Raw genomic sequence first — 26,647 nt, 5'->3', positions numbered from 1 at the left:
CTCCCCAGCACAAAGACAAACATGGACATGCTGAAGTGAGTCCAGCAAAGGGCCATGAAGATTAAGGGATTGGAGCATCAGGTATTTGAGGAGAGGCTGAGAGAGCTGGGACTGTTCAGCCTGGGGCAGAGAGGGTTCAGGGGAATGTTATCAATGTGTTGATAAGATACCTGATGGGAAGGCAGTAAAAAAAATGGAGCCAGACCCTTCTCAGTGGTGTCCAGTGGCAGGGCAAGAGACAATGGACACAAACTGAAATACAAGAAATTCCATTTATATGAGAAACTGTTTGGCTCTTAAGGCTGGTTAAACATTGGAATATGGGGGGTTGTGGAGTTTCCATCCTTGGAGTTGTTCAAAATCTGACAGGACACAGCCCTTAGCAACCTGCTGTAGCTAACCCCCCCTCTGAGCAGGGGGATTGGACTAGACGGCCTCCAGAGGTCCCTTCCAACCTTAACCATTCTATGATATTTATTTTTTTGATACATAACTCCCTTAAGACAGAAAAATGTACTCACATTGTGCATGTCATCACAGCTGGTAAGTGCCAGCTATCTATTACAGAATTCTTTTATAGTATTACTTCCTGATTTCAGTAACTTATCTTTCACATATATTTTACTGCCAGGAAATGCAAAATCTGCTTCTTGTCCCACATATAGTTCAGAAATGGCAATTTATTGCCTAGATACTTTATCACCCCTTTACTTTTAAGGCTCTTGCATTAACATATAGGAAGCTTTATGGGATGTGGTGTTATTTAAAAATATGTCTTTTCACATGTGCAAATTTTACTAATTAAAAATATCTCTTTCAGTCCTCTTATTTTTCCTTGGAAATCCATTAAGTATTCAATAAGTTACTGGGGGCTTGGTTTTGTCTGTGTTCCTGCTTTAGAGCTGCTTGTGCAGTGTGAGAATATAAACCACTTTATTAGAAAGAATATTCTTAACGTCATAACTAAATTGCTGCTGACCATCTGTTTCCATTGGATCCTTCTGAGTCAGTGGCATCTATCACAAGTTTCTTTAATGGGATTTTGATTTAAAGCATCAGCTTTAAAGTTTTTTAGGTGTGTTAGTGGACATTGTGATGACCGCTTTTTGCCACAGAGGAAAAACAGTGCTTTGAGCTTAAAGGGCCACATCCTACCATCCTTATGTATGCAGTCTGTATTGATACTTCATTATAAGTAATAAACATAAGAAATTGGATTTAGACTTATGTCTGATTTTATTGTAGCAGAAGATGTATTAATTCTAAAAGGAAAACACAGTTATAAAAGATGGTACTGATAACTCATGAAAACTGAGAAAAGTTGCAGTGTTTCTCATGAACAGTGCTGAAAAAACCATTGCTATTGAACTGTTGAAACTTATCTTGGGTCTTGTTATATTTCTTTGGAGCTTAACATTTGATGAAAATTCTGCTTTAGAAGTGGTTATACTCTCTAATTTTTGTACTTACTGATATAGTATGTATAGTCATTCTTTATTTGGGAAAAAAAGAAGCTAAGCTAGGTCTCCTAAATGCTTTTCAAAGTAGAGCTATGCCCTAAATGACTACAGAGGGAATTGTCACTTTGGTAGTGTGAACCTTTTGTCACGACATGGGCTGGACAGACCAGGGATGAGTCATGGTGAATTCGGAATTCCCTCGGGCTAAATTAAGGTGAAAGGACACCAAACGATCAGTTAAACATTTTATTCATGGCAGAAGCAACCTGAACTTGGGCAGCATAATGATAGATGGTGGGGTTTCTCTCAACAGGAATTGGCATGAAACTACCTCAGTAAACCGTGGTAACCATATACATTAATTCAGGGAATAAAGAGATCCCTCCCGTTGAGTCATGAGGTTCAGAGTGGACCCCCTTGCTTTCTAGACTCCCTTTCAGAGAGGAGCCTAGGGGCAGCTGGATCCACTCCTAGTCCCAGACTTGGTCAACGGTTTATGTCTAAAGGGATGAGGTGTAGGGATTATGAAAAAGGAGAGAAAAAGAGAGCAAGACAGAGAGAGAAAAAGGAAAGATTTCACTGGTCCTGGGTCCAGCATTGGTCCAGTCGAAAGGTCCAGTTCCAGTGGGTGTGCCCATATGGGGCTTCAGTTTGTGTCCTTTTATCATCCTTGCCCCTCCTTCGGGCAGGTACTCGAACTCATTAGGCTAATTAGGTGTCATGAGCAGTTTGTGCTTTCAGAACCTTTGGGAAATGGGTTGGTGGGCTTGGGGGTCGTTTGGGGAGTAACTTCTCCTTCCCTGCAGACATGACCATTGTTTGATCTTTGGCCATGTATGGTGAGCTGCCCTGCTCAGCATATCAGAACATGGAGCTGTGTACCCTCTGGCACGCCCCACCACAATGTTTGAGACATTAACTCTTTCAGTCTCACACCTTTCCAGTTTCCTCAAATTATTATCTCAAATTGATTTTCAGCTAGAGTTTATTCTTGTATGATATGCAATGGAATTCAACTTTCCTTTTTGTCCATTATGTATTTAATAAGCAGTGAGGTCTTTCTTACTAAATTTACTTCAAAAGAGGTAGAAAAACATAATGGAAATTTTATGGGAACGATTGACTGCTTACAGCTTTCCAAAATTGCCTGTCTCACATAATATCCTGGATACTGAAGTAACACTTGTATAAGAGGTTTTGCATGCTTTGTGAAAGCTGGATACCAAAATTGCCTTCTGAACTAAGAATTTGGAATCAGCTCAAGAGCTATAGCAAGTCCCAGTCCTTTTTCCGTCTAGTTTCAAAATCTGTGGTGAGGAGTGATTCTGAAGGACTTTCTTCTATGAGGAACTGAGGTCTAGTAAAGGCATTTCTAAGAACCAATATCTTAAGGTTTTTTTTGCGTATGTGGTTTTTGTGTTGTGGTTTTGTTTGTTTGTTTGCTTGCTTGTTTTTAAACCTAGGATGTGCTTTTCATCATCATTCAAGCTTTGGATGATGTACTGTGAAGTTTCGTGTGACTGATAACAATAATTTCCTTTGGGAGAAGGTACTCATGAAGTCCTGCTGGAAGACTGAATTGAATTGAGGGAAGTCAGTAAAGGGAAGTCAGATGATCATTACAAGTAGCCATATACATTTCTAAAACAGTTGCAAAAGCTGTGACCATTGCTTTGAAACCAGCAAAGAAGTTTCAGGTGTGCCACATGCAGTAAAAGTACTTTGGAAGAATTGAGCAATTGGCAAAGATGTTTTGTTCCTTCCAGGCTTGGGAAGCAAACCTTTTGCTTGGGAATCTGTATGCTGAGTGCTAATAATGGTTACTTCAGCAGATCAAAGGCATTGTATTTTTATGATCTTAGAGAAGGGTTACCAGAAAAGGAGAAATCTTAGGAAAAGATAGATTTTCATCTTTATCCAGCACTGCACTTTATTGGAAATGGTTTGATCTTATTGGAGCTTTTCATTTCTTTTAGCATTCATAACAAAGTTGCAGGTATTGTAGTTAAGATTTTACCCTTTTTATTATGATTTCATGTTCGCAAACTGTATTGCGTATTCTCCAAAAGAAGATAAACAGGAGGAAAGTACATCAGAAATAGCAGATGAAGTAGTTAGCTTTGATTAGGTAGTGATTGATAACATCTTGTAATGGTAATGTCATGTTATGTTTAAGTTTAAGGCTCAGCTTTGTAGTGCTATTCAGGGTAGGTTATCATCAGTAAGACTCTGCAGGTGTATTAAATGAAAATTTAATGAAATAGAAGTTTTATATTTAAACTATTGTAATGCAGACTGACAATTTAGTATAGTACACAACTATTTTACTGCCTTTTTTTTTTTCCTCCCATTAGAAAGGACGTGGCTTTGCTGGTTGGAGATACATTCTTTGGGGATTAACATACCTGTTTTTCATCCTGGTTGAATCATTGTAGTGGCTGTTCTAAACTATAGCTACAGTCTAATTGAGGAAGTAGAAAAGTTGGATCCTTGGATCCAGTGTTTCTAGTTCATCCATTTCATCTGGTTGCAGAGAGCTTATTTATCCAAAGGTCTGCATATTTGTCAAAGCAAGAATAGGAAGCCCATGGCTCATATACTCAATATAACTGGCACTTAAAGCTGGAAGCTGAATCTTTTCCACTTCCATGAATTTGTGAATAGAGTAGTGATGACTTTGTTACTTCCACTGACCACATAGGAAGAAATGCCTCTGTCATTATGGATACTTCTAATTTTGTTTAAAAAGACCATTCCAGTTGGAGATGTCGAGTTACTAGTTTCTTTTTGCAAGATGCATTTAAAAAGCCTCTGGTGGTTTGTGTTGGGTTTTTTGTTTGTTTGGTTTTGTTCTTTCTTACACTAAAAGGGATTTTTTTTTTTTTAAATACGACTATTCTGTGTACATGTCAACTCTCTTCAAGCAAGTAACTTAGATTCTGCCTTCCATCAAAGTAATACGCAAATAGGAATAAAAGCCAAAAGTAAAATCTACAACATGGAATAGCTTTGGGAAATGAGTAAACTTAAGTGTAGACTTAAATTCTGCAAAGAATTAGTGCAATTTCTGGATTACTGATGCTCTCTTACCTTGTGATGACTTTTATAGCTGTATGCACTCTTGGTGTGTGGTTATGTGTTAATTGTAACTTACTCGGTCTAAAGAGGTTAGTGTGGTGAACTTCAGGGAAAGTTTTTGCCTTGTTACTGTCAATGTCAAGATTAGAAATGATAGATGCAGCTTTCCTTGGGGCCTTTGTAATCTAAAAGTCTAACTGTTTTTCTTTAAAATGGAGAAAATGCCTACTTTTAGAGGAAGATTTGAAAAAAATAAAGTGTTCTACAATTGTTGAAAACATTAATTTTGTTAATATAATGTTGCTCAATGGCTTGTTTATACTTTTATTGTTGGAATAGGGAGCCTCAGATTTTGGGAAGTACTTTCTTCCTCAGTTTAATAAAATATGTTGTCTAAATAAATGTCTGAATTGTTTTTGGATTAATTTTGTTATAGAGCAAGTCAGGTAGTTATATGCCATGTATAATAAAGATTACTGCTAAAGAAAATAAAATATGTAGTCAGTTTGAGTACACAGATTTCTCCCCCCCCCCCCCCCAGTTTCTGGGCAACCTGATTTTGGTGTCCCTGCTTGAGCAGGAGGTTGGACAAGATGACATCCAGAGGTCATTTCCCACCTCAACCATTCTGCGATTTTGGGAAAAAAGCAGTGAGATACACAAAATCACGGATGCATGTGCACATTAGTGTTACCTGATCAGAAAGTAACTCCCGAAACACACAAAGTATGTTTAGAGAGGAGACACTGCTTTATTCTGTGCAGGGTGCAAGGTGGAAGATTTCCACAAATGGAGCACCCCTACTGAGGTTTTCAGTCCATACTTATATATTACAGTTAAAACACCACGCCTATCTAATACATATGGTCCGCCTAACTGTTGCATATTCATCATGTTGAGCAATCATCCCAGTGTCTTCTACGCCTGTGCAGGGGTCTCTGGTGGTCTTTGGTGGTCGTTTGGGGAAGAATACCTTTGCTCCTTTTGTCCTTTTATGGTCATGCGTCATCGGAGGACACCAGGGTCTTTGTTTCTTAATGCGGAAGGAGGATGTATGTCCTTAATTAGCAAGTCTGTGACTCTTTAAGCATCCTCTATTGTAAGCAGAATCTTAAACTAGATAAGCTTTACCTTGAGTACACGTAATCTAAACAGTCCTTGAATGGCAAGCATACCACACTTCTCATGTTTTAGTGTTTTTTTTTTCTTTAAATTATCACCTTCTTTGTTAATCAGTCTTTCGAAGGCTTGAGGCAACATTAGTAGTCCTCTGTTCCTTCCTTCCCCCTCAAAGTGTGTGTGTGTGGGGAGGGAAGAGAGAAGGGAAAATGAGTATATGCAATGTCTTTGGTATTTGTTGCCATGGACTATCTACCTCATTGGTACTAAAAGGCATTGTTCAGTGCGGTGGAGAGTAGTTGCAGTGTTAGCTTGATGGTAATTTTTAGTCCCGTCAAATTTGAAGTAACTTGTTTTCTGCTGTTCCTTGTGTTGCATGCTGAAAAGGAGAGCTCTACAGAAATATCTGCATGGGCAGACCATGTTTTATGGAGGAATGGGTTTAATACATAAATCATGGACATGAGGAAAATAAGTAGTTGGGGCAGGAGAAAAGCAGGTCAGGAAAAAGTAAGACTGTGTGTTGTGCCTTCAGTCACCTAAAAGGCTGTGTTCGAAAAGTTTTGGCAAGTGTAACTGTCTTCCATTTGACTCATTTGTCTTTGTGCTGTCCATTGACTCAGCAGAAGCCCTGTTCCATAAGAGGACGGGAATCCCAGTTGTAGTTACTGATTGCAGGTATTTAAACTCATTCTTCCCCAGTCTCTATATGTGCACATGCATGTATGCATGCACACCTGTCTGAGGAACTGAGCTGCTGCTTTCTAACTCTGTGATTCAGCCTCATAATTGGGAATTGTGAAAGACAGCTGGCGAAACATAGACGTAAAGGAGCAGAACAAAACCAGGCTAGAATAAAAAGACATGAAATTAAAACAAAACAAAACCTTGGGTGGGAAAAAGGGCAGTGAAGGATAACTTGTTTGGTTGGTAATCACAGTAAGTTTCATAGACTATTCTGTAAGCTCTTTGGCCTTCTTTGTCTCCTCTAGCCTTGTGCCTTCTGGAATTGATGTAGAAGGAGGAGGTAGCTATTATAAAAGTGCCCTGTTCTGTTTTTCAAAGTAGTCTGCAGATGAAGTGAAAACTTTTAGCACAGTTCCTCAGTGGGAAAGTTTCTCAGCTTTTTGTGTCATAGATTATGGTCCTGCTTTGCTCTTTTCAGTGAAAATAAAATCCAGGATTGATTGCCCACAGTCTAATCTCTTTATATGACCTGCAGTGTTTTTACTTGGTCTCCAGTGATATGCCTTGGTTTTGACATTGTTCTCCCTCTAGATTGACAATGGATCAATCTTGAAATGTCATAATGAATCTCCTGGTTTCTTTTATTTGTTCTACCTACTTTTATTCTGATTGATAAGTTTATACCAGAAGTTATGATAGAAATTTCCAGTGTGATACTTTGAATTTTCCCTATTTCTTGGGAAACCAAAATTGAAGCTAGATCACAGACATTATTTGTGTTCAGCTGAACTATTTCAAGATGTGTGACTTTGTCCAAGTAGTTAGAAATAAAGGGATTACTCAGACCTTGTCTATGTAAAGGTACTTAAGGCTTTTAATGTAAATTAATAGGTGAAATTAAAGTGGTTTAGTTGAGCTACATTAAACATTTGAGTTGATATTCAGTAGCTTGAATTCAGTTGTTTTTATTTTACTGTAAAATTAAGTTGTGTTGAATGAACTCTATATAATTTGAAGAAAATTTCCACCTGGTTTGAGTTGGTTAAATCTGTTAAAGAAAAAAAAAAAAATCAGATTAGTGTTTTTGGGAATTTCTATGCATAAGGATATTTTCTTCAAAATAATGTCCTTCATTGTACTTGCTTTCTACTAACTGGCTTGTGGTAGTCCTTTTCACACAAATATTTAGCTGTTGTTTTGCTCCAAATTATTACTTCTACAAGAATGCTTTCACTGTTAACAGCTATTTCATATTCCTTTGTCTTGCTGCTGGGCTTGATGCCTTGTAGAATTATTCCTGCAGTACCCACTGGAGATGAGCTGAGTGTTTAACATGGACAGGTCAAACATTAAAAATCCCCGAGCCTTTTTGTGTGCAGCCATCATAATTTTGAGATTCCACCTGATTGTTATTGATGGAACATTTGTTTATGCTGTGACATTGGTAATTTTGGAAAATTTGAAAGTTGAGAAGTTTAAGCTTGACTGAAGCGATCATAGCCTGTGAGCAGCTTTGCAAACCAATTGCTGCAATTGCCAGGTAGCTTTGTTGCCGAAAAACCTCGGAATAAAGAACTTATCAACACCAATTTAGTGCAGATAAGCAGACACTTATTTATTAACGGCCGGGTGCATGGGTGAGTCCTCTCAAAAGACCACGCACACTGAATACCAAAATCATACACCTTATATTGAACTTATTCATTCATATTCATTAGATTTCCGAGAAAGGTTATACATATCCATTAGATTTCTGGGAAGTTATTAGCATATGTTAATGTCCTTTACGCATGCGCATTGAAGGTCTCTGGTGGTCTTCTAGAGTCCTCTGGTGGTCTTTCATAGTCTTCTTCACTTGTCTGCTTCTTGACCTCCTTCAGGTGATTCTGCGCAGTTTGGTCTTTGGCAGGTAACTAACTATTTCTTGGCAAATAACTACAAGTTGCTTCATTCGACTCTTACTAGTTCCCATTAATTTAGAATTCTGACATCTTCTCCATTCTTCTAGGTTGTTATAATATACTCCTACTGACAAACACTATATCAAAATCATCTTAAATCTCAAGCTTGTTACCTTAGTTCTATATGTTCCTATTACTTATTAACTAAGTTCTAAATGTTCCTGTTAAATGATTTTGGCCAATACCTCCAGCCTTGGTACCGGTTTATACAAAAGGTTTCACAACAGCTGTTGGTTGTGCAAATACAATAGAGATACCTTTGCTAAACTACTTCTTACCATTTTATATTCTTATTAAACATGATTTATTCTAACTACTACCAAATCAATAACAAATCAAAGCTACTAACTAGTCAATAACATAATCAATAACCAATCAGTAACAGCTTTGGTTTAGATTTGTGACATCTGCAGCCTATCAAGAGTAGGATATAGAAATGATCAGTAAGGTGAAAGAGACACTGCTTTAGAGAAATACTTTTCTTGGAACTGCATCCCTCTCTTCAGCATGGTTTGTGAGTTTAAGAAACTTCTATCGCATTTGTGCTGCAGACGTAGGAGAACCAGCAATAGCAGCAGAAGTTCAGGATGACATTGGACACTTTCCTAGGTAACTGTATGAATCTTTCCCCAGACCTACAAATGTCATACCCTAATATAATAATTTTTCTAGCTATTGAGAGAGACCTGATTGTTACAATCTAACCCCAGTTGCTCATGGTGACCTGGTCATCATTTGAACTTAATTGATTAACAGTAATTGTAACACAATACCTCTAGATGTTGTGTGCTGTATGCTTCGGGGCTTATTAGCAACTTCGAATACGTGTGCTTTCTTAGCTGTAGCCTCCATTTGTTTCCTACGCTATGTCTTTGAGTTCATTGTGCTCCAAAAGTTTAGCTGACTATAATGTTCATATGAAGAAAAGCCTTTAGTCACCAGACCGTGTGCAGTTGGGAAAAAGGAATATCTTGGCTGACTAGTGATATTGTTTTACATGCAGTTGATAATCTCTTTATTTATAATGTTAATAGGAATGACTACCTGGAAGATAATAAAAAAAAATAAATACCATAAAGTAAAGAGTCAGGGACTCCTGACACTGATCATACTTTTGTAGTCACAAAATCATGGAGCTCTATGTTTTTAGGATTGCTAAATAGGATATTGTGTGCCAAAAAGTTTATGTAATCCTGAATTTTAGAATATAAATGCTAACTAAAATCAGTTATCAAGAGTTGAATTTTTTTATATGTTTGAAATATCTTATACAATTATTTTATTTATTAGACACTAACACTGCAGGTTTTTTTTCAAAGTTACTTTTGCTCTCATTCAATCTTTCCAAGCAATGTGTTTTAGCAAGGCATTAGTAATCTTAATTAAAATGTCAAATTCCATTGATTATTTGGGGATTTTTTTTAATAATGTTAGCATACTTTAGAGAGAGTATATCTTATCTATATGTTGCATGAGCAATATAAACTACCTCTTGTAAAATGAACCAAACAGAACAAATTTTGGATAGTGAATGCTATAAAATTACAAAAATAATTGTGTTACCAGTAATTGTGCAACTGCATACAATAGGGCAGTACAACCAAAGCTCTTTGTGTGGTTCTGCACATAGTCGGTAAAAACACTGATTTATTTAATCATTTTCTGCCTAACAGTCATGGCACTTGTTTATCTGCAAGTTTTTGGAAAGCGTCAGCTAATTTCAGTTATATTTTACAGGGGGCGAAAGTCTTAAGACAGTTTAATTTGTGAAAATTGGTTGTTGGATAGAGGAGATACCATTGAGGAAGAGGCTGCAGCATGTGCCCTCTCTCTTCCATCTAGCAGCTCAGAGATGTGGGAGTGGATTTGATGTGAGGGGAGGAAACTTGGGTGTGTTACAAAGGGCTGTTGTAGAGCCTTTGGATGGAGGAATTGCATCATTGTGGTGAGGGGATGAGGGGGAATAATACACTAATCCAGAAGAAAAGCATCTTAACCACCTACAGTGCTGTACAGCCTCTCTCTTAGATGTGTATGGAGTTTAAGTTGAAAAACAAGTGTGGTGGGTTGACCCTGGCTGGATGCCAGGTGCCCACCAAAGCCGCTCTATCAGTCCCCCTCCTCAGCTGGACAGGGGAGAGAAAATATAACAAAGAGTTTGTGGGTCGAGATAAGGACAGGAGAGATCACTCACCAATTACCATCATGAGCAAAACAGACTCAACTTGCGGAAAATTAACTCACTTTATTACAAATCAACCAGAGTAGGGTAATGAGAAATAAAACTAAATCTCAGAACACCTTCCCTCCACCCCTCCCTTCTTCCCGGGCACAACTTCACTCCCGGATTCTCTACCAAACCCTCCCAGCGGCACAGGGGGACGGGGAATGGGGTTTACGGTCAGTTCATTACACATTATTTTCTGCCGCTTCATTCTCCTCAGGGGCAGGACTCATCACACTTTTCCCCTGCTCCAGTGTGGGGTCCCACCCACGGGAGACAGTCCTCCACAAACTTCTCCAACGTGGGTCCTTCCCACGGGCTGCAGTTCTTCACGATCTGCTCCAGCGTGGGTCCCCCACGGGGTCACAAGTCCTGCCAGAAAACCTGCTCCGTGGGCTCCTCTCTCCACAGATCCGCAGGTCCTGCCAGGAGCCTGCTCCAGCGCGGGGTTCCCACGGGGTCACAGCCTCCTTTGGGAACCCACCTGCTCCAGCGTGGGGTCGTCCACGGGCTGCAGGTGGATATCTGCTCCACCGTGGACCTCCCTGGACTGCAGGGGGACAGCCTGCCTCACCAGGGTCTTCACCACGGGCTGCAGGGGAATCTCTGCTCCAGCGCCTGGAGCATCTCCTCCCCCTCCTTCTGCACTGACCTTGGTGTCTGCAGGGTTGTTTCTCTTACATGTTCTCACTCCTTGCTCCGGTGGCTGTTTCTCCCCGTCTCAACTTTGTTTTTCCTTCTTAAAAATGTTATCACGGAGGCATTACTACTATCGCTGATTGGCTCGGCCTTGGCCAGCGGTGGGTCCGTCTTAGAGCCGGCTGGTATGGGCTCGCTGTCTCTCGAACACAGGGGAAGCTTCCAGCAGCTTCTTACAGAAGCCACCCCTGTAACCCCCCCCCCCCCCCCCCCCCATCCTTGCCACGCAAAGCCAATACAACAGGCAACAAGATTAGGATAAAAGGGAATTACATATCACAGGTCAATATTAACTCCAATATAAAAAGCAGTGAGCCGCTTTTGAAATGCAACACTAAACCTGTTTATATAGAGTTTTCCATTGGCATTTATTGTGGATCTAAAGAAATGTTATCGTTGTGCATCTGTTTTCTTAGTGTGTATTAAAGAAGCTTAGAGGTATTTTAATTCTTTTTCAAAACAAAAAAAAGGCAAAAATGGTGTTACTGCAAGACTTGTGCAAAATCAGCTACTGCCTCAACAGGTATATTTCTTCCCAGTTTTGTTTTATTAAGGTTATAGATCATCTGAGAGAATTCAAGGACAGAAGTGCAAGATTAAAAGTTGGAAAAGGCTCCTGAATTAAATAGATTTTTGGTCCAGTGTTTAGTCACTAGGTTTTCAGCCTGGTTAAGATCCAACCTAATTAAAGAAAGAAAAGTCTTTAAAATATAAATAATGTAAATACACAGTTGTTTTTAGAAAAGGGTAACACTACTACCAGCTAACATAAATGAGACATTCAAGAAAAAGTTGAAAAAAACCAGTTACTGCTTCCTCTCTCATACCTGTTACAACTATTTTGTTAATGTCCTGGTTTCAGCTGGGATAGAGTTAATTGTCTTCCTAGTAGCTGGTACAGTGCTATGTTTTGAGTTCAGTATGAGAAGAATGTTGATAACACTGATGTTTTCAGTTGTTGCTAAGTAGTGTTTAGTCTAAAGTCAAGGATTTTTCAGCTTCTGATGCCCAGCCAACGAGAAAGCTGGAGGGGCACAAGAAGTTGGCACAGGACACAGCCAGGGCACCTGATCCAAACTGGCCAACTGTGTATTCCATACCATGGGACGTCCCATCTAGTTTAGGAACTGGGAAGTGGGGGCAGGGAATCGCTACTCAGGGACTAGCTGGGTGTCGATTGGTGGGTGGTGAGCAATTGCCCTGCGCATCATTTGTACATTCCAATCCTTTTATTACTACTGTTGTCGTTTTATTAGTGTTATCATTATCATTATTAGTTTCTTCTTTTCTGTTCTATTAAACAGTTCTTATCTTAACCCACGAGTTTTACTTTTTTCCCCCCCTATTTTCTCCCCCATCCCACTGGGTGAGGGGGGAGTGAGTGAGCGGCTGCGTGGTGCTTAGTTGCTGGCTGGGGTTAAACCAGGACAGTTAATAAAGATGTGTTGCAACCTAAAGTGTTCTCCATTTGACAGAGCTGACCTACCAAATCCTTTTAATTGCTCTTGCTCTTCTACACATCTCAGCTATTTTCTTTCCATAAAATGAATTGTATCTAATATCAGCTGCTGCTTCTGTGCCTGAATAAAAGGGCTGTGCTCACCAAAAAGAGCATGGTTACAGGTGTACTTTCTTTGTTGCAATAAAAGTTGCATGTGGAATATGTAGTGCAGATGGGAAATAAATGTATGGAAATACTGAAGTAGCTTGGGGTTTTCCCTTTATGTTTGAAATTCTCAGCTATGTTTAATATCATGACTGCTTCCAAGCAAAGTTAGGTTTTTACAGTTTAATTCTATGGTTGCTTCTGCAGAACAGAAAGAATTCAGTAGCTCTCAGTAGTGTCCGAATCTTTGATGTGGAGAGGCTCATAAAGAGGATATTTATTGTTTAAAAAGATGTAAAGGAGCAGTAATAAACTCCCTGAATAACTGGATTCTCCCTGACAGAAGTTTTAGCTGCTTTATTTTGCAGAACTGGTGAACATAACTACCCTGCTAAGGTATTTCATATCTAATAGCTATTTATGTTATTGTGCCTGCAAAAATAATGTGTATTTTATACAGCTTAACTTTTTGAAACATACCAGTTCTTTGGTTTAGGTTTTGCTACCTTATCAGTAGGACTTGATCGATCTTCTATCACTTTTCTAATGAGAAGGAGCCAGTAGTATCTTATTTTGGAACCAGGTGCAAGATTTCTGTTCCATTCACTTAAATTTAATCCCCATGTTTTAAGATGACAATTGAGCTGCCTAACAGTAAGGCTCTTCAAACAGATTCTGTTTTGCATTAGTTCTCTAATGAAATAACAGGAAATACGCTTTTCTGAGGAACAGTATTCTTGGTTATTTGCATAGCTTCATCAATGCACTGGGTATTTTCCTTGAAAATCAGTAATTCTGAGATTTGCATTTTCCTCTTTGGCTGAAATAATCTACGCTTGTTGATCATCACAACACTTTGCGAATATAATTTGGTTTTCTGCAAATTTTTGGGACGGTTGTGTTGCCCTAATGAATAGGCTTTTACTTGATGCTTAAATGTCTTATTTGTATATGAAGGACTTGATATGGGCTCATTTTAAAGAGTTCTTGGTGCTAAGGCACCTGAATTAAATATTTGAGATGTTATTAAGTGGAGAACACTGTTTATAAGTGCTTTTTAATTTTTATATAAAATAAAATGAATAAAAAGGAAAATCTTCCCGTGCTTACAAGAAGGACATGGCTTTAACAGAAAAAGGTGCTAATGCTGTTGGGGACCTATTCCTTCTTTTCAGGAAACTGTGTTCTAATGAATTTTCACCCTTTGTGATTGCAGGGTAGCAAGAAGGGTAAACATTTCCTGCTAGCCATTCACGTAGTGTAGATCAGGGAAGCTGCATACTACCCATAGGTATCTGCTTTCTGCACATGGCTTAGTCTATTTTTTTGGGGTGGTGGTGGTGGTATTTGTTTGGTTGGGTTTTTTGTGTGATGGTCTGATTGTGTCAATTCCTCTCATCCCCCAGGAAGAGTTATTACAGGTGCTAAGCACAATTATGTTTTATGTTAGTTTACCCTCATAGAAACTGTGTATGTGCTCTTGCATTAGGGGGCATCTTTCCTTGAATCCACAGACTCTTATGCTGTGTATGCTTCCACCACCTTTACTGGGGTTTCTCTTGCCATTTACTGTGGTGTCACTGCCACTACTAGCACATGGGCAGCAGAGGCATCAGTGTCATTGTTATTGAATAGAACAGCAGAGACCAAAGGAATGTGGCAGTAGCCACAGAGGCAGAAGCTGGTTGCTCTAATTTTTTTTTTCTAACGCTTGCTTTATATTCAGAAATAACTTACACTGGGCCCAGTACAGTACTTTTCACTAAGATTTCTTTTCTTACAGTAGTTGTAGTTTGCAGTGATTTGAGCAGCTACTATTGGCATAGTTTTAGGAAAACACATTATGCTAATATTGGTTTAGAAATGATACTAAATAATTTTTATCTCAGACTTTTTAATTTTTTACTTGCTTTGTCAGCATCACTCAGATTCCGCTGGCTGACCACTTTATGAACCAAGCATACAGATTTCACTAGTACACTGAATTTCATCTGGTTTTGTGCTTCTGGGATTTCTGTATCTCTATTTTCAAACTTAGTTTTTTGTAGCCAGTATTGTAGAAGGTGAAACTATTCTGTATATGCTGTGAACTTCCTGATTTTATAAATGGGGTTTTCATGGGAATTTATCATTAATAATGAGTCTTCTGGATTTCTGACACCGCCTCCCCCCCCCCCCCCCTTTCTCTTTGCCTCCTCCCCACATGCTGCGTGCCCCCCCCCGGTAGTTAAAGTCAGGTTCGTATCAGGTTTCTTGCATTATTATTTTAACGTTAGGCAGCTGCATCAGTGATTAATTACTGTTCAATTCCAATACTGACTTTTTTCTGAGATTGAATTAGTGTTCAGATGCTTTATATTGTGAATGTGTATGCCACTTTTTTCCATGTAACTTAAATGTTAGACTATGTTTTGGCAACCATATCTTCATCCTTAGTATTTTTTTAAAGTATTTTAAAAAGCATTTCGTTCTGGAAACTTGTAACAGAAGTACTGTCATTGTATCAAACTGTAGCTCTGGTATGGAAACCAGAAATCTGCCCTCTTGTGGGTAAACCTGTATGATGTACTCAGTCGTGGTATCTTATTTGAATGGGAACTAGAGGATATTGATTCATTCTCTTTCTGCCTCTCTCCCTCATTCTTTAAGTGATTTTTTCCTATTATTTTTTATATTTTTTAGGACAGTTTATGGACTGATAACTAGCAGAGCTTCATGTAGTATCTAACAAGAAAAGTTTATTGCAAAATGTGGAAGCTTAAAACTGGCTATGAGGCAAGCCTTCTTAAATTTATAATAGCATGTTTGCTGTTTTAAAAGAAAACTCCACTGCTCACCTAAATTATAAAGTAGCTAATAAATGAGTTGTACTAGTTTACTTTGTGCAGCTGCAGAAATCAAATTTGATCATGGTGCTGTGGTTACATCAATACAATGCTACTCAACATAAAAAATTAAAACCACTTTTTAAAGTATTTTCATTCTAACTAAAGATTTCATAATCTAAACTAAATAAAACATAACTATTTAAAGTATTCTCTTTAATAGAATGCTTTAAAAAAAGAAAACTAGAGAGACCTAATACCCTAGTCCTTCTTTAAAATTTAATTTTAATCCACCTAATTTTATCTCTAATCTTCTCAGAAATATATTAGGTAAGTCATATATAAGTTATTTTTTAAATCTAAAGATATAATAACTTAAAGAATACCCTGGAGTATGGGGAATGAAACATTTATATGTACATAATACATTTCTGAATCCTGAGGTGTTACTTATCTTTGCATTACTACTGAGCCTGTGTATTACTGCACATAAAAAGATTTTTCTCTTTATTTTGTTTTCCACCATTCTTATGCATGTACGTAGCTAAGCCATGGAAGAACTGTTATTTTTGTTGAGGAGACAAGAATGTATTTAAACTAAGAGGAATGTTTCATAAATGCAGAGCTTGTTGAACCTTCATATGGTAACTAGTGGTCAGAGTCCTCTGGTCATTCCATTGATAGTCAGATGCTGCAATATTTGAAAAAAAAATAATTGCAGTTTGTTTCTTTTTTCTTGGCTTTTTTGTGGGTGGGTTTTTTTGTTTTTGTTTGGTGGTGGTTTGTTTGTTTGGTGCGGGGTGTTTTTTTGTTTGCTTGTTTTTCTTCCCAGGTTGTAGTCTGTCTTTTCACTGAATGATCACTGATTCTTTACCTAAATTGTTCACAACTTACTTTTGTCCTCTCTTCCTCCCTTAATTTTACCCATGCCTGTCCATTCTCTCTAACGAGATTTTTTTTTTTTTCCCCATGTTAGTTTTCTACTCTGCCATTAACCCAGCACTACAGTGAGAAACGCAGTATATAAAGAGATGAGTTGTTGAGAGGATCTGCAAGACATGGTCCAAACCTTGTGCCACTGAAGGCAGTCAGTATTTTCCACGTCCATGTTATGGACTGTTTTACCAAACACATTGTCCTGGTTTCCACTGGGATAGAGTTAGTTTTCTTCCTAGTAGCTGGTATAGTGCTGTGTTTTGGATTTAGGATGAGAATAATGTTGATAACGCACTGATGTTTTAGTTGTTGCTAAGCAGTGCTTACACCAAGTCAAGGGCTTTTCAGTTTCTCATACTGCTCTGCCAGCGAGGAGGCTGGGGGTGCACAAGAATTTGGGAGGGGACACAGCCAGGACAGCTGACCCCAACTGACCAAAGGGATATTCCAGACCATATGATGTCATGCTGAACAATAAAACTGGGGGGTAGTTGGCCAGAGGGTGGTGGCCTGCTGCTTGGGGACTGGCTGGGCATTGGTCAGCAGGTGGTGAGCAGTTGCATTGTGCATCACTTGTTTTGTATATTCTTTTATTGTTGTTATTATTATTATTTTCCCTTCCTTTTCTGTCCTATTAAACTGTCTTTATTTTAATCCATGAGTTTTACCTTTTTTCTGATTCTCTCTCCCATCCCACTGGGTGGGGGGAGTGAGTGAGCAGCTGTGTGGTGTTTAGCTGCCTGCCAGGTTAAACCATAACACACATATTTACTTTCTACTTAAAAAAAAAAAAAAAGAAGAAAAAAAAAAAAGAAGAAAAAAAAGACCCCCCACCAAAACACGGAACAACCCGTGACATTTTAAATTTAGCATTTTGATAGCAATTTTCTTTTAAATGTTAATTTGCAGTAAAAGTGAATATACATAATTGACAAAAAAAAGGGAAGAAGATAACATACAGAAGTAGCACTTTCAATGTGCAGTTATTATCCATAGCATAAACTTTTTTAACATTACTTTCCTTGCTATCTTGGCTTGGCTTCACTTTTATAATTGTGTATTATGATGATAGCTTTTTTGATATTATTCTCCATATATGCTGCTCTTTCACTGTTTTCCTTTCACTAAGGGATTTGTATCACTTCCTTCGTAGACTGTAGTTTCTTCCTGCCTGGAATGTCTTTTACAATATGTGTTGTTTCTTATAAAGCAGCAAGAGTCTAAATATGTATATACTGAATATGCAAGACCTCCTTTGCATATATGTAAATTGGGTTTCTACTTCTCTGTTTGAACTACTACACTCTGATGCATTGTTTCAAAGCTTTCCAATGCAGCAGTTCTTTGATTTCCTTAGTTCAGCTAATATTAACTAACAGTTTCATTTTTTTCAATCTAGAGGTAGAAATGCTGTACTACTGGTAATAGCTACTGTACAAAGCTGATACTGTAAAATTTTCTAAATATTAATAAATGTTGTTTCTTCTTGACTGATTGTAAGCTGCTAAAATATATTACTTTTAACTGTTGTTACAGTTGGGGAATGAAAAAACAAAACTAGAAGGAAAACACAACAAAACTTATCTGTCAGTCAAGCCATTAATTGTTCTATGCTGTTCTGATGTTTTGTATGAAAGAATGTATCTTGTCTTGCACTGTCAATTTTTTTTCTCTAACTGCTTGATATTTTGAATTCTCTAAATGAGTTTAGTAATATTCTCAGTGACATCAAATTTGAGTTCTAGTTTCACTGGACCTCAGTCTCTAGTTCTGGAATTGAATCCCGCCTTGTTTGCCAGTTGTATAACAGATGCAGGCAACCACATCCTGTCCCTTCTGTAACATCTGTATGATCCATCTTTAAAGTAATGGTGTTGCTTATCTGTGCTACTACTCCTAATGGAAGGCTATTCCAGAAAGTGGCAGCTCTGATGGTGAGAAGTTCCATTCCGATTTTCTTCTTGCTTGCATTTATGGCCCCCATTAATTGTGTTAGCATTGCCCTGTAGCATTCTTCCTTCGTAACCTTCTTTGACTGCCTTAGAGAGAGCAACTGCATGTCCTCTTGACCTTTTCTTGTTAGCTAAACAAACCAACCCCTTCTACTCTGCTCTTAGAAAGCTTACTCTTCCCCTGACTATCCTAGCTCTCTGCACTTGTTCCACTCTCAGATCTGGATCTTGCCAGTTTGTGTTTCTTATCATGTATCTGTGGAGAAGGTTTCTAATTTAAGTGTCTAGTTTTGGAGGAATTTTTCCCATTGAATAGCTGTATAATTTAATTATTGTTTCAGTAATAACAGGAAAGAACTTGCATTAGTGGTGACTGCTGCTGATGTTTACAGCTTTTCCAGGTGATCAGGAAGGGAAAGTGAACAGATTTGCCCCCCTTGTTTCTGTTACATACAGGATTTCAAATAATACTGACTAGTGATGTGGCCTTAGTCAGCTTTGATGCAATTTCAGTCAGGAGAGGAGAGATCATCAGACATGAACTTTTTCTTCTATATAGAACTTATCTGTGAAAGGTGTTCTTTAACTACTTACCTTTCAATGAAAACTTAAATTCTAAAAGTGTTAGCTCTTGTGGGTTTGCTGTTGCAGACTCATTGTGGGAAAAGTTAGTTGTTTGTTGTTTTGTTTTCTTTCTTTAAGAATTGCTTATTTATGGAACTAAGAAACCACTGAAATTCTGTGTATATTGGTATTCATTTCGGGTAAAGAAACTCCAATATCAAGTAGTATTTGAAACTGCTCTGTGTTTGAAGGCTGTTTTCTCCTGGACTAAAAAAAACCCAAAACACAACAACCCACGCAGCATATCTATCTGCAGCAGTTTCCTTAACTAGATTTCTGCACCTGTAATGTACTATATTTTTTATAAGAAATGTAATTTAATGGTGGGAATGAGCCTGTGGCAGGTGCAGCAAAGGAAGTCAACTCATTGTCAGTTCTGTTTAACCTCAGTGTTGGGTGGGAATTTTTTTTTGTGTTGGTTGTGTCTCCCATCACCACCACCCCCTTCCCCCGAAGAATTCAATTGTGTGTAGATAGGGAAACTTTGAAATGTTAACTTCAGTGGTTCAGGAAAATGTTAAGCAGGAAAAAGACTTATTCAGTTTCCTTGTCTTGCTTGGAATTTGTACATATGTATTAGCAGTGGTGTTTTATATGTTGTTATTGGTGTGGCATAAGAAAGAATGAGATAAAAATTACTAAGGAAATGACAGTGATCTTTTGGTTTATATGTATTGTATATGTAATTTGCAAAAATGTTGGCTTGTAAAGTAAGCGTAAGCAAATCACGATTTCAGAATCTTCAGTAGACAACATAAATGCTGACAGAAGTCTTTTTACTATTTCACGAACTATTAACATAGGAGCCTGTCTATAATAGGTAAATGTATATATATCAAGTTCCTTTAATTTATTTTGTTTGGCTTCAGAAAACATCATGCTCAATTTCTGTCATTTCATTAGTATAACAACAGTGGATTGTAACGTGTGATCTTTGTAAATTTTTGTTGGTTTTGGCACTGTAGTTGAAATTATTGTGATGATCTTTTGTGGGGGGTTGATGCTGGAGGGTGGGTTTGTTTGTTTGTTTGTTTAATAGTGTGGACTTCCTTACAATTGGGATCTTTATAGTTAGTGAAAACTGGATGAACAAATTCCTTTTCAGTAGTTGAATATAAACTGTGCTGTTTTACAGGAAATAAATGAGCTAGTTCAGTGGTGACTAAACCTTTTCTTTCTGTGGAGTGGCTAAAACAGTTCCTGGTAGTAGTTTGACCAAAGAGTGTTTAATATTAAAGAGATATTTTCAGATCAGTTTTGAAATAGCTACTACTTTTAAAATATACTAAGATTTTTTATTTGTTGCTTTGTTTACTACTTGACTTTTGCATCTGTAAATGATCCTTTTTGGTTTTGCTAGCTTCTTATATGAAAAATATCTCCTCCAAAACTGGGAAGTGAATATAGCAGCTAATTACTTAATCTGGTTATGGATTAAGTGCTGTCCACTGCAATATGAACCAATAGAAGTTTTGTTACCAATTTTTGAGTTGGTACTGAATAACCTGAGCAAATTTTCTTTTGATTGCCTTATCTTGCATCTTTTTTGGTGAAGGGCTCTGCTTCTGAGACCAAAAGCTTGCCTTTTGATTGCTTAATGCCATTTGATATTTAAATTCTATATTGTTCTACCCACTTTTGACAAAATTTACTTAGTGTGCAGCTGAGGTTATGGTCTGTGTTTCATTTATGTTATTGAATTTAAAATTCTTTTAAGTAAACCAAGAATTTTAATTTGGTTTTGTGGGTGTGTTTTTTTTTTTTTGTTGTTTTTGTTTTTGTTTTTTTAGTGCTTGGGAGATGGGAAGTAATGATAGCTGGCACCTGAACTAAAATATCTGTGTAGGCGCTACCATCCCAGAACTTCAGGATGAATGGGGATATGCCTCATGTTCCCATCACTACTCTTGCAGGGATTGCTAGTCTTACAGACCGTAAGTACTCTTCTCTTTTTTTGTCTTTGCTATGTTCCCTTCTACCTCTTCAGTAAATACCTGCATTTTCAAAATACTAAAAATACTTTTATTTTTAAAGCTCTTAAAAGTAAATCTGTTCAAAATCAGATTTGGTATTAAAAATGTTAATTTTGTCATTGCTTGAATTTAAAAAATATGTTCAAACAAAATATGCTAATTTAAACATGAAATGAAATGTAGGTTAAAAAAAAACCCCTTAAGTAAACCCGAAACACAAAATATAAGAATTCATTGTTTGTTTGGAATATCATTCAGTAACATATCTGGGTACCCCACAAAGAAAAACATATACATGAAAAAATACTTCTCTAAAACATACATCTCATCATCTTCACTGAAAAGAGAGAGAGAGAGAGAGATTAGACTGATGTTCAGCTAGAGTGAGTTGTGGAATATGCTGAATATACTTGAAACCTAGTTCCTTAGTTTTGGACAAAGTACAAAAAAGTTGCTCTAATTAACAGGTGCAAAGAATGGCTGCTAGAATGGAAATAAGCAGCTGAATCTATGAGGCTTCTTTCTTGGCTGTTCAGCCTACAAAAGGAGCAGATGAGGTGTGTGTGCTGTCTTAATACATCAGGAAGACAAATGCAAGGAAAGGAAAAGAACTATTTACGTTAAAAGCTGATACTGGTGCAAACCCAAATGGTTATAATCTGACCAAAAATAAATTTCTAGTGGAAACTAAGAGGAGATTTATGATTACTATAATGAGCTCCTAGAACAACCATTCCAATAAGAGAAGTTGGGACAAAGATGCATCTTGTTTATAAAGTATAAGCAAGAGTTTATAGCTCGGTTGTCTGTCTGAGGATAATTGGACTCACTGACCTGAGTGCTTCTTCTGAGCTCTTGTTTTTATTATTATACTGTTGAAATTTGGAGACTTTCCAAGAGATGCTGAAAGTATATACGCAGCAATTGAATTTAATTGCCTACAGTAAAAAAAGCAGATGTACTCGAGGGTAAAAAACCCACTTCTTCATGTCTTTCTGATATTCTGAAATATCAAATTGGAAGATGCTGTTTATGTATTTATATGTGTATATATATATGTATCATTATGTGTGTCTAATAATAGGCCATTAGGATGCAAATCATAAGTTTCTGGGCTATGGGCAGTTTTCCAGCACTAAGTATTTGCAGGTAAGGTTCTAAAGGAGTCAAAATACTTAAATGGTAGAGGTCATTGGCCAGAGTCCTGGCGCAAGAGTTTCTTGAAACACTGAACTACCTTTTGTGGGATTAGCCCTTGTGTTAGGTGCATTTGCTTCTTCATCTGTTGTATTTATCTGATGTTTAGAAACTCAGGAGTAGGTGAAAGAAAGGCTTGTCACTGCTTCACCTTATTTTTCTCTATGTGAAAAGAAGGTACTGGAATGGACAAGTCCTGTTGCCCTAAAAACATGGAGGACGTGATGACTAGAGGCAGTAGAGTAGGCTCAGTTAACTAGCTGAATTCATACTGTTTTAATAAATATGTTTTGCTGATCTTGCTAATTTTTCCAAGTTTCAAGGTAATCTAATGCAAGTAATGAAAGGTAGCTATTTTAATATATTATATGCTTTTATTTGTATTGGAGTTTATTTCTAAATACAGTAATGTTATACATTGTATAGGGGGAAAAAATATTGGAATTCTGCCCCCCCCCTTTTTTTTTAAAAAAAAGAAAAATAATTTCAAAATATAAAAGAGCCAAAAGAGTATATCTCACAGTTGTGTTTTTCTGAAGCTATTTCTAATGTAATCAGCCTGGGAACCTGAGGTCAGAGTCAGCTTATTTTTGTGGACCCATGAAAGTGACTTTCCTATGTAGCAGGCTTTTTGGCCTCTTCTGGCTTACTCTCATCTCTGTAGCCCTGCCAAATCATCTGGTCAAGGCTTCTTATTTGGTACACTTCCTTGTTATGCCTGTAGACCTAAGAATGCCCTCTGAAATTATAGTATGCTCGTTTATAATCTGATTGAAATATTGTGATAGGTGTTTTCATTAAACAAATCTTTTTACCAAGATTTGTGAATAGGTATTGACTGAATTGACATTTTGGTGATCATTCCAACCAACGATACTAGCCTTTTCTTGAGAAGATTACTTACATAAAAATGAATACAACAGGAGAAGAATAAACTGAGAATTTAATTAGTGGCTTAAATTGGTTGTTGGGTTGTTTAGGCTTTTTTGGTGGTGTTTTTTTTGGAGGGAGTGTTTGGGTTTTTGGGTTGTTTTTTGTTTGTGGTTGTTTTTTTTTTTTTTTTTAATCTACCCTCACCATACAAAGTGGGAACACTAATTAAATATGAAGGTCAGAGTAGAAAACTTAAAAGTATATGATCAATGCACTTAAAGTACTGCATGCAGCTACAGGGATTTTGCATTTCCTTCCTTCCCTTTATCCATGCTTTCAGCTCCGAGAGAAAACTGCTATAACATTAAATACCTTAATATTCTGGAATGTTTAAAAGTATGTTTTAATTCATAATACTTGCCTTAGCACAGTTAAATATTTACAATAATATAGTAATATAACTTATGGATTTGACTGCATTACTTTGTTTAAAACGGAGTCCAGCCTTTGTGCATGTGTGTTCATGATTTAAAAAAAAAAATAATCCAGAAATCTTTCCTATATTTCAAATGTCGTTGTCAGGTTTTCTTTCTTAATCACGAGGGAGTAAGAAGGTGTCTATCTTTGTATGCTCGTGTTTCATGAAATGATTCTGAATTACTTTGTTTCCTGATAACAGTTTTGAACCAGCTGCCTCTTCCATCACCTTTACCTGCTACAACAACAAAAAGCCTGCTTTTCAATGGACGGATAGCTGAAGAGGTGAACTGCCTTCTGGCTTGCAGGGATGAAAATCTGGTTTCACAGCTTGTCCACAGTCTCAATCAGGTGTCAACAGATCACATGTATGTATTTTGAACTTCAGCTATATCAGATCACCATCCTTATTCCTTGAAATTAAAATGAACTGAATTGAGAAGGGTGTTTGTGAGAATCTGAAAATTAGAACATGCACATTTTTTATTAGGCTAGTTTAGCAGATTACCACTGTGTATAAGTCTCAATTGTTTCAGTCAATCAGAATGTTAGTAATTGTCCGACACCCCTTATGCATAACTAATTTTTTAATTTATTTTTTTTTAATAGATGTGCTGCTTGTTCCATTCTTGCTAGTTAGGAGTGCAGACTTTGTGGTATCGATTGTGCAATAGTCATTTGTGTTCCACTTTGGTTAATAATGCACATAGACAAATTATATACCCAGTATTACACAAAAAGATACTTTTTTGAGACACCCATGTAAAACCCATGTCAGTTCTGATTAGATATTGAACTTAAATATTTTAAGAATTGAACCAGCAAGTATGCTAACGTATTCTCTTTTTATTAATATGCTTTTTTTTTTTTTTTTTTTCATTTTTCCCTGGTGTCCTTTGAATTGTCTTATGTTAACAGCCCTGTCTTTTTCCTACATGTTCCAATCAATTGTTTTGATTAAATGGAAGTAGCTTTTAAAAGTCCTCAAAGCAAACAGTAAGTGAAAGCATAGATGCATTTATAGAAAATCCATTACATTTTTGATGGTTCAAAGGGAATCCTGTGATGTCAAAGATATCCCAATTTTCCTTTTTAAAATAAAAGATTCTCAAAGTGTTGGGCTGCAACCTGAATGTTATGCATTCACGCATATCTTATTTTCACTCTTACAATAATACTTTCTTGATGTTATGCCAAAGTGTTCTTCTTTTACGGAGAAGATCACGATACAAAAGTGGGCATAAGAAACTTTTTATAATAGTCTGAAACTGACAGCCATGTATATATAAGTGCTTATTAACAAATAATTTTGAAGGCTAGTAGGAATAATTGTTCTTCCATTCCTTAAACAAGAGAGGGAAAAAAAGAGGCAGGGAATAGTACTTTGCAGACTTGGGTTTTTTCTATATTTTAACAGTAAATTATCATCTTTTGTTTTGTTTTGGTTGGGTTTTTTTTGTTGTGTGGGTTTTGGTTTTTTGGTGTTGTTTTTTTTTTACTTGACTCATGGTTTCTTATAATTTGAAAATGCATTTATCTCTTTATTCTCTTTATTTTCTTACTTCTCCAATTCCAGAGAATTGAAAGACAACCTTGGCAGTGATGATCCAGAGGGAGATATACCAGTCTTGCTGCAGGCTATCCTGGCAAGGAATCCTAATGTTTTCAGGGAGAAAAGCATGCAAAACAGATACGGGGTACAAAGCGGTAAGGATTTTTGATTATTTATTGATTGTGTTTTATGTTGTTGTATAAGTTTAGGGGACTGATACTAACCACAAATATATAGAGAGCACAACTGTGATATTTATGCCTTACCTTGTATTTGATAGTGATATAAAGCTATGTATCTTGACATCTTCTAAGAGCAATTGTATTAGAATAAGCATGGAAATAAACTCTACTGGGTGTTTTTGTAAAAAAACCTGTTTAATTTCACTACAGTGTTTAATTTCTAGCATGAGTGATTGGATTTTATTTTAAAGTAATTTTATTTGAATTTCTTTATAGCTAGGTTTATATATTTGTCTTAGTAAATAATTGAAGTTGGGAAAATATGCCTTGATCTTACTGAAAATCTGTACAATTATAGTATATCATTGTAGTGGTAGTTCTTAAGAGTTCTGGGGTAAGGAATAAGGTTGAATGACCCATACTTAACAGCTCCTCCCTGCCATTCCTCTTCTCAGCAATTTGTGATGCCCTACAGATTTTACTGTTTCGACAGCTAATTCTTTTCTGAGGTTTAGTAAGATATACTGCTGGATAGCAAAGATGGAGAAGGGGAGAGACCAAGCAAAGGATTAATCGGACAGATTCTGCTTGTAGATCTGGAGACTTCTTCATTTACACCTGAAATCTTTTCTTTAAATACTAAACTATGAAATGAGTAGGAGAATTTTTCTTTTTTTTTTTTCTTCATTTTTGCAGTGTGAGGACAAAGCTTTGCTAGCACTGTAGAGATATAGATAGAAGTGTTACTGGAGTCCACAGGGGATAGAAAGTGTAGGGTGTTTTTGGAGGGGAAAAATAATAAAATGAGATTATTAAGTTCATTCACCTAGGCTAGTGAGTAAAAAGCCATACAGTATTTGAAAAGAACTTGCTAAGGACAGAACACATAATGTTCCTTGAAAGAATGCAGAAATTTCCTGGAATGAAAATGTGAAAGGTAGTGCTAAATATTCAGTAGCTCATTGATACATATATCCCAAAATTTAAGCTCTGAAAGCAGTCTCCAGATTCTGGGTTTGGTGGTAGCCATGGCAGAGTATGATTTTTCCAACTGTGGGAAGAGTTGTGACTGTCCTGCCAGTTTTTGCAGGGTGGTTCCACAAAGAACATATGCTTGAATCAGAGTTCTCCACCAGTTTTGTAGAGTAAAATAATTTTTTTGCCAGTGCAAAAGGGAGATGTTGTTTTTGAAATTATTTGTTTTAGCAGAGGCTTTTGAAAG

At 37.0% G+C, this 26,647-nt stretch overlaps 1 protein-coding gene across 6 annotated transcripts in view; it reads left to right on the top strand.

Annotated features, from left to right (window-relative positions):
* Nucleotides 1-26,647, top strand: part of LOC126035234 (nipped-B-like protein) — a 180,055-nt gene that overhangs the window by 56,325 nt on the left and 97,083 nt on the right. For all 6 annotated transcript variants that reach the window (XM_049793483.1, XM_049793485.1, XM_049793479.1 and 3 more), the window contains 3 exons: nucleotides 20,962-21,105; nucleotides 23,894-24,059; nucleotides 25,268-25,398. In XM_049793483.1, coding sequence (XP_049649440.1) covers nucleotides 21,042-21,105; nucleotides 23,894-24,059; nucleotides 25,268-25,398 — 361 coding nt within the window. In that variant the 5' untranslated portion in view covers nucleotides 20,962-21,041. The remainder of the gene's footprint in view (nucleotides 1-20,961; nucleotides 21,106-23,893; nucleotides 24,060-25,267; nucleotides 25,399-26,647) is intronic.

The sequence above is a fragment of the Accipiter gentilis genome, chromosome W (genome assembly GCF_929443795.1).
Source record: "Accipiter gentilis chromosome W, bAccGen1.1, whole genome shotgun sequence".
Lineage (NCBI taxonomy): Eukaryota > Metazoa > Chordata > Aves > Accipitriformes > Accipitridae > Astur > Astur gentilis.
This window is presented reverse-complemented; position numbering and strand designations above follow the sequence as displayed.